We start from the raw sequence: 8977 nt of genomic DNA on the forward strand, positions 1-8977 counted from the left end.
TTTCAAAATATACTTTAACATAATTGAATTTCAGCATTATAACTTTTAGCCCATTTCACCATTTTCCTGCCTTGTTGCTTAGTAATAATACCACTATAACCTGTAATCAATAAATAGGCAATCAGTAATAAAAAAAAATACATACAGTCTAATTTATTTCCTCTTAAGTCCCTCTTAAACACAATTATTCCCACTTATTCTCCTCTTGTCTTTTTCACTTGTACTTACATATACGTACTGGTATACTAAATAATTACACTTAAACTGAAAGAGTAAAATTATTGTGTAATCTAAAGCGTTACGTATAATGTCAAGATGTATGATATGGAATTTAAGTGCCTAATTATTTACTACACACTGCTTCAAATCACAAGATACACTCCTAGATAAGTAATTTTCCCTTTGTTTTTACAGTACTGTGTCTGGTTCAAACTCAGACAGTCTGGCTTTAGTATTCATACCATGTAGCCAAATCCAAACTTTTCACCGCAATCATGTGACATGCTGTCCCAGAATCTATTTGATAACCTGCCATGACTAGGTGTTCCCTGCTTTGTCTTTGAAAAGTGATTGAAATTCCTTACACCTACACCCACTCACCCACCCACGTACCACCACTGAGGCACACAACAAACCTCGCAGAATGCAATAAACCTCAAAAGATATGTTTTCACTTGCAACACGGGCGACGGATGTAAAAACTATAAGAGCTGTAATCTGTTAAAAAAACACAATTTTACTAACTAGATGGGAAAAGGGAGGTATAGTACAGAAATAACTGTTTTCAAATTTCAATCATGTAGCAAATTTTCAGTTTAAAGGACCAACGTTTGATTTGACATGTGGTTTTAAAATTAGCAAAGCAGGCAAGGGATTTAAAAAGTGATTCAGCATACATTTTTGTGGAATGCAGTTTATCAAGGTCAAGGTTTCAGATAAACAGAACAAATAATTTCATTGTGCTTCTGTTTCATTTAATGGAGTTCATGGACAAGCATTGTGGATATGGCAGTGATTAAATACTTTGTAACAAAAATATAAACATGGATTTTGCAAGTAAAGCACATAGAACAAAGTGAAGTGCTGCATTTTGCAGCACATGCTAACTAATCTTATTCCTGCTGGAAAGAATGAGAAAGACATTTTTCACTCTGTACAGAAACTGATGAGACCAACAATTAAATAATATTAGGTGGTTCATACTCGCGTTATGGCTTTACATTTCAGATTTGCCACCACAGTGTTGCAGCTTAATTCTGCTCTCCCTGAAGACTTCACTGACATTTCCAAGGTCTTACTTTCAAGCCCTGCCTTGATTAGTAAAGCAGGTTTTAATAGGAACTAATCCCACTCCCTGGAATTTCCTTCTTTTAAATCAACCAGTTAGCAAATGGGGAATAGTCAGCAATAACACACAGTAACAGGAACAGAAAACATGTGATCCTGAAGCTGAAATGACGACTATATCTAGCAACAAACAGGATGCTGATGCTGGCTGGTACTAATGAAGTGCAAAAGCAATGTCATCTTAGTAATAATAATACTGCTTTTGCCATTTCACTTGAAAATTGTTTGAAGACTGCTGATAGTTAGCTATCCGCCTTAGCCTAGATATATTACTGTAGGCAAACCATTTTTTAACATTCATGGAATACATAAATCTTTCTTGTACCATTTAAAAATATGTCAATCCTCTACTCCCACTTGAAATCATGACCCACCATTTCATAAAACTTAATATTGTAAGGTCTATAGAAGTCTCGCAGTTGCTCAATGGCATCTCTGTCTATCTGCACATGAGTTCTGCCCTTGGACTTGCCCAGGCAGCGGGGCGAGCCGCTGCTCTCCGGCTTCTTAAGGCAAGGAAAGCCCTTGGTGCGGTTGAAATAGAAGTGTTTGTCCGTGACAATGCGCTTTAACCCAAGGAAGTCTTGCACCCGAGCCAACTCCCCTGCTGGGTCTGTGATAAGACGCTCTCCGCTCACAAAATGGATCTGAGCCAGAGGGAAGTAGCGGAGCCAGTTTTCAAGGTGCAGAGCGTACAGGCCAATACGAATGGCGTTCCAGGACGTGTCCACAATGCCCAGGCTCTGATTTCTGAAGGCCAGCTCCTGGAAGCTCGGCAGGTCAGGCGTTTTGGTCAAAGTCTGAGTGTAATCTGATATTGCACGAGTGACGGGGTCACGCACCACCACAATGAGCTTGGTATCGTGGGACATGGCAGAGATCCGGTGTGGTGTCTCTTTTGTCACAAAGTAGCTTGGTGTCTTCTCCATTGTGATTTGGCTTTCAAGAGTCCTTGGCATTAAACCTCTGAGTGAAAGATGAAAACACAAAGTAAAAGTTCCAGTCAGATAAAGGTTTCTCATTTACATTCCTATTGCTTTAAATGTTTTTATAACATGTTTTAAATTGCTTAAATTACCACAAAGACTAACAGATTCAGACACAGAGGACATAACGTCCTTCCATTCACTCTGACAAAAGAAAAAAGTGTGTGTTAGATGTCTATTTAGGACAGGATTACACAAGCGAGTTTCAAAGGCATAAAAGCACTCTAACTCAGAAGCTCCAGTTTAGCCATGAACCCAGTTTCTCAATGTAAATGATAATAGGAGCACTGACGCAAAGTCATAGTAGTCTGTTGTCACAGGAGGCTTGTCTCGCAGACAACTCTCCTGTGCATCGGCCCAGCATGGTTCAAGAGTAATAAATCACCATGAATGCAAACAGAACATGTAGCAGAGTGGCTCTGTTAGGTTACTTCGGGGGCTTCAAACTAGGCCATTGTCGTCTTTGAAAGAAATTATTTGAACGGGTATGCCTTCACAGTAAAAGTTTGAAGTTTGAAGACAGAGTTTGAAAAGAGCCCATAAATAGGGCTGCAATTAATAATTATTTTCGTAATCGATCAATCTGTCAATTAAATATATTAATCAATTGGCGTATATAATGTCAGAAAACTGTTTCTCTTTAAAATTTTCTAGGCCCCAAGGCGATGTCATCAAACGTCTTGTTCTGTCCAACCAGCAGTCCAAAACCTAGAAAATAAATGAAGAGAATGCTTGGATTTTGAACTTAACAAATTACTTAACCCATTAATCTCACTGTCCCCATGTTGTATTGATACTACAACCAGAAGGCACCATTATTGAAATGACACTTCACAGTTGTTATAACGTGCGAATTTGGATGATGCAGTGAATGACTACTTGACTAACAAATACAAGTGAGCGATGCATCATGCTGGTAATTTAGCTAGTACACTGACTAAATTACACTGTGTTAAAGTATAAAGTTGATTACAACAGCTGGAAAATAAAGACTGCAGCATCAAAATGGACACAGCACAATTAAGCGGGTGCAGATCAAATTTCTGTATTTACATTCTTTAAAGTTTTTTTGCACCCAAAATTAAATAACTTGTTTCATAATGTTGCTTTCCACAGTAGAGCAAGTACCCAGCCCACTACTGCGCTGTAGCCTTTAGCAATGCTCAGACTGCCATCTCATGCATCCACTTCAGGGATCTTTACCACTCATCTTTTTTCTTTATTGTTGTGTTTAGATATGGAATTAAACAAAAACATGCACGCAGAACCCTCCACTGCATACTGAGAATGAGACTGTGGCTATTCAAAACAATAGTTTGGGCTCTATTGATGAGTGTTACCAAGAGAATTTTCTGAGAAGCAACTGTTTGTTTTGAAATCAATCCTCAAAAGTCAGCGAGTTGGCATTTGACCCTTTCTCCACAGCTTTGGCAGATGACAATCAAACTATGGTAATAGGAGTGGGTTCACATCTGGTTCACATCTTTAAGACACGTCTCTGAGATATAAGGGCTTCAGCCGCCAACCTTCCTGAAGAGTGCCAATTAGCGGAGACTCTTTCAGTCTATAATAATTTGATAATACCACTGATACACATCCCTTCTGCAGGCCACATGACAGCCAATCAATCAACATAGTTAGAAGTCAGTCTGTGTTTGAGTGTGTTTGTGCATGATAGGTCGTCTGTTTGTGTTGCATATGTGCACAATATTTGTAAACCAGAACATATCTCTGTTCTAAATCTGTAAGGAGTTCAAATAATGATGTGGATGTTTCATGAATGGAATATATGTATATACAAACTAAAGTTAGTTGCACTTAGTTAAATGTGCTTAAATTGGCATTTTATACATCAATAAATAATGTACTTTAACATTATTTTTTGGGTTTAGACTTATTGGTTTGCACACTGCAGCTTGCACAGTTTGCTTCCAGAGGTTGGATTTTATGAGAAATCTGATGAATTGCTCCACAGTACATCAAAAGAAAAAGAGGGCCACTGTTCTGCAGATGTAAACAGAGCTCAGGCCTCCAAAGTTTCTTGCAATAAGAATCTTACATGAGTTGAGAGACTGCAGAAAACACATCCAGCATGTTTACCCACCTCAAAAGATAATGTACACAGAGAAGCACCAAGGGGAAGTAGTACAAAATTGCACTGTTGCCAGTAAGCAGCTGATTTAGTGTGAAAAATGGTTTTAATTTTCAGCAGACATAGGCCAGCATTTTTCTCAGCTTTTTCCTTTCTTTAAATGGTTTCTTTTTTATGTCATTTTTTGGAGATACAATTCCATCACTAAAGAATTTAAATACATATGTGACTAGGGCACATCCTACAAGAATAAATAGGTTTATAAATGTTGTAATGTTATATAATTATATGTTTTTTAAGGGGAAAAAAGTCATGCCATAGCTACATATTAAAAACTAAACTCCTTTAATTAAACATATGAATTGGCCAAATATAGTCATATTGTCTGCTGTACAACCCATTGATTTATATCATTATATTTGATCATTTATGCCATCAGCCTTAAATGTCCAGAGACTGCCGGAGCCTTTGATGGCCCCAGCCAAATGAAATGGCTACATTTTCCCTAATTAAGGCTGCTAATGACTCATCTTACAGGACTGCAAAACACATCGGCAACCTCAATCCCTGATTTCTTGGCACAAACCCTTATTAAACTGTAACCGTGGCGTCATTTGCAGGTTATCTATTTTAAGATTAGTTTTCATGACCACTGGGACAGACACTCATGCACCTGTGCAGGTGCCCTCTTACCTGTACCACTCCAGGCCTCTATCATAGTTCCTGTCGAAGAAGTGTGTCTCGGTGCCAGCCGCTCGCACGTCAGGGTGAATTCTTATGAACTCCAGAACAGCCCTGGTGCCTCCTTTCTTCACACCAACTATGATGGCATTTGGTAACTTTTTATTCCCAAACTTTAGATTACCTATGGGAGGACTGGGCGTGTCGTTCCCGACGATGTGAAGAATCGAAGGAGGTCTTTGGTCGAGTTTCAGCCGAGATGCCTCAACACTGCTCGGTCTCGCATCGAACGGCAAAACGCAAGACAGGTATTTCTGAGTGCGCCTTTTGGCTCCATCGGCCAGGACGCGCTGACAGCTGGGCGTCGGATCACCTGACTTTTGCATGATGGCATCTGCAGGGAACAGTGCACAGTAGCACAAATATGAAAGGAAAAGGGATAATAAGCAAATGGATGTTCTTGTGAGCCGGTGTGAGAAAGGAAGGAGACGACTGAAGAGGAGCACGCATGCCATCTCTCCATGGAAATGAACAGTGCATGATTTTCAAATTGATTCTGCGTTCCGTCCTTTCTGATTGTTTAAGTAGCTTAAATGGCTGAACTGTCCACTGTCCCCGAAGCTGGAACAAAATCAACTTCTGAGTCTTGTCACTTGGCAGTCACCGCATCCATCACTTCATCGCGGAGCATTGCCTATTAACATAATCCACCTGCGTCCCGTCTCTCCAGTACTTGACTTGAGGAGGCATCCTTCGCTGCACGCTGAGTTTGGAAATTACATCCTTCTGTGAAACTCCTGGACGCCTCCATGGTCATCGCGCATGAGTGGAGGCAGAGGCAGCGCGCTCTCTGACAGCTCCAAACCGGCTGAGCGACAGAAAAATGTTTCAACACGGTGACGTCAGAGCATCTTTGCATATTAAAAAAAGTATTCATAGCTCTCATCTCGCTCAACTCACTTTACTCACTTCTCATCATAATTCCCTTTTGGCACAGCTTAGTATTGACTGCTTTTTGCCAGCATCCCCCATATGTGCTTATTTTTCCCAGTAAGACAAGATTCAGCATAGAATTTGAATGAGTTTGCATGTGGCTGATGTGTCAGGTGGCCAGGATGAAGCAACACCTATGACAGAAACAGAAGGAGATAGTTGTGAAATTTCCTCTGGAAGTTCGTTCAGAGACATTTAGGCCAACAGCACACGATAAACCAAAACTTCAGGATGAAACACATCCATAAACATCCATAAGTCCCCAACCTGAAGCCAACTCACCCTCTATCTGGTGTTAGAGAGCTTATTAGTTTGTAATCAGCACTAGTTTACTCTTTTACTGAGTTTACTAAGTTCCTTGATATTGATCTTAAAATGAGATTTTGTTTCATGGTTTGTCCATGTCCATTCATTAAAGTGCTCAAAAAATACATTTAAGAACAAAATACATTATAGTTTCTAAAATTTTTTATTTAATATTATATAGTGTTTGTGTTGATGGACTTGATAGAAGAACTGCTCTTGATTCTCAAATAGAACAAGACCTGCTGGTGACAAAAACAACAGTGCCCAAATGAACCATGCTAGAATTCTTTTTGGTGACTTCTCATCAACACTATGCTGCCTCATATGCTAGTTGAGAAGCTAGTTAATGATTTTAAAGAGGATTTAAGTATTGCATGTTGGGTCCTCGACTTTCTCACTAATAGAACGCAAAGCAATTGTAAGGGTGAACGGTAAACTGTCCAGTGTGTTGAAATCATCCACCGGCTCACCTCAGGGGTGCGTTCTTTCTCCTCTCTTTCAACACACAAACGACTGCCAAAGCCATTATGACAACAAGTTTGCTGTTGACTCTGTAATTGTTAGCCTTCTCGGTGATGATGAAATTGGTATGGTCCAGTTGTTAACTATTTTGTTTCCTTGTGTGATCAAAATTTGAATTGCTGTGTAAAAAGAGCCAGCAACACCTTTTTTGTGGAAACTTGCTAAATTTCAGATTGACAAGTCTCTAATGTCTAGAGACCATCTATTCTACAGAGCTTGAATCTGTCATTTCATTTTCTATCATCTGCTGGTATGGTAACCTTGGTACCAAAGAGAAAAGTGCCATTAAAGTAGCCACTACGACAGTGGGAGTTCAGTATTTGAATATATTTAATCTAGTGTAAAAGTTGTGCAAAATATGGTATCGTAGTGTGAGACATTGTGGTGCAAAATATAGTGTAATATATTGTAGTACATATAGTTTATCCATAGTGTTAACCTCATTGTCAGACTAAGACAGATACGTTGGGTAATGGTGATGTATGTCACACAATTTCATGTTTTTAGTACTAGGGTCAATGTGTTTTATATTATTCATAGGCCCTCGGTAGCAATAGTGGTCTCTTATGGCCTACTTCAGATAAGCTAGGAAGACCAATGTTGCATTGGTGTAAGGAACCTGGTGCATAGGTTCACTGTTGTGTGTTTCTGTATTATATTGTGTGTCTGTGTCATATTGTCTTTGATATTTGTTGTGTGCTAATACGCCTGCCGCAGCACAAATTGCCCACTTCGGACAAATAATAAACTGATTGACTGATTGAAATGTGTTCATGTCAGTGACCTATACAAATACATCAACTTCCTTTGATGAGGGATATTATATTCAACCCCTTGTTTCTCCCATTCTGTGTGCATTTGTGCAGTTATTCTTTCATCAAATACCCGCTCAGAAGTTTGCTGTGTGGCAATTTGATTAGCACATTCATTTAGGAACAAATTTTGCAACATATAAGCACATTATCAGCTGAAATCATGAAGGTCTTATAACTAGATTTTGACACAGGGACCCTCCTTAAGGCATGAGTTTGAAGATCAGGGCCCTCCTTCATCATGTCCACTGATGTTGAGCTTTAGTGGTGCATGTTCCCAAAACACTTTTCACTTAAATGACCACAAACCAGCTGACACACTGCAAGGATGGAACTTTCAGGGGCCCAGGTGTTGTGGGCCAGTTATCCACTTTGCCCGGTTAATAATCCAGCCCTGACACAGAGCCTGCATTCTTTTGCAGCCTTAAACCAGTATTCTTCGTCCCTGGTCTTCTTTGTCATCACTTCCCATCCTAGCAGAGGAAGTGCTGGGGTGTTGGTAGAGAGCAGAGAGCGCAGGGCAGGTCATCCCTCTTAGTTTCCTGATGACTGATACAAATGCAGACAAGCCCGAGGAGGAAACAGAAGAGGATAAAAACTCCAAGGATTGCAGAGACGCACTGGGAGGAGTTTGAGGTGTCACAGTTGTGCTCCCGCGGGTGTGTGCGCCCAATCTCAGAGGCCTCTGATTAAAGAATGATTTATAGGGGCCGGTTGGAGAGGCCCGCTCAGCAATCTGTCTAGTGAATGAGATTTTTCCTCAGGAAGAGGGCGGGTAAATCAAACCTTGGGGCGAGAAGCCTGCAAAGAGTGGCGATAGGACTCAGTGATTAAATGTTATAATCACCTCTGCTGAGTGTGCGGGCTTGTTTCTGTTGCTCGTTTTTATCAGGGATGCGGATATCTTAAATCAGTTTACCCTTAGTTTAATTCACAGAACATATGTCTTGTTAAAATTTGTTACAGAAGAGAGTGACAATGTGGAACAATTTATTTCAATGACATTTCATACAGAAAATAAAGATCTTATAGGGAAAGACACACTTCCCCTGTGGAAGAGATGTAAAAATTAGGCCATTGTTAAACTAGAAGCAATATTTAATTTTGAAAGCAGGTTGGTTTTAGCATCAGGTTACAACCTGAGATGATTCTTAGATTCCTGTGAGCTCTAGGGACTATCTTTTTCTTAATATTGTTGCTTGTCTTGTGGAGATCACTGAATAAAGGCCACAATTTGT

General features: G+C 39.9%; 1 protein-coding gene across 1 annotated transcript; it reads right to left on the reverse strand.

Moving 5' to 3' along the window:
* Nucleotides 1-952: 952 nt before the first annotated feature.
* LOC123982566 (heparan sulfate glucosamine 3-O-sulfotransferase 2-like) lies at nucleotides 953-5938 on the reverse strand. Its single transcript, XM_046068171.1, has 2 exons — nucleotides 5119-5938; nucleotides 953-2313 (listed from the first exon to the last, which is right to left on the reverse strand). The coding sequence occupies exons 1-2, from the start codon at nucleotides 5619-5621 to the stop codon at nucleotides 1695-1697; spliced, it is 1122 nt and encodes a 373-aa protein (XP_045924127.1). The 5' UTR covers nucleotides 5622-5938; the 3' UTR covers nucleotides 953-1694.
* Between the last annotated feature and the right edge of the window lie 3039 nt (nucleotides 5939-8977).

Source organism: Micropterus dolomieu, linkage group LG14 (assembly GCF_021292245.1).
Source record: "Micropterus dolomieu isolate WLL.071019.BEF.003 ecotype Adirondacks linkage group LG14, ASM2129224v1, whole genome shotgun sequence".
Classification (NCBI taxonomy): Eukaryota; Metazoa; Chordata; class Actinopteri; order Centrarchiformes; family Centrarchidae; genus Micropterus; species Micropterus dolomieu.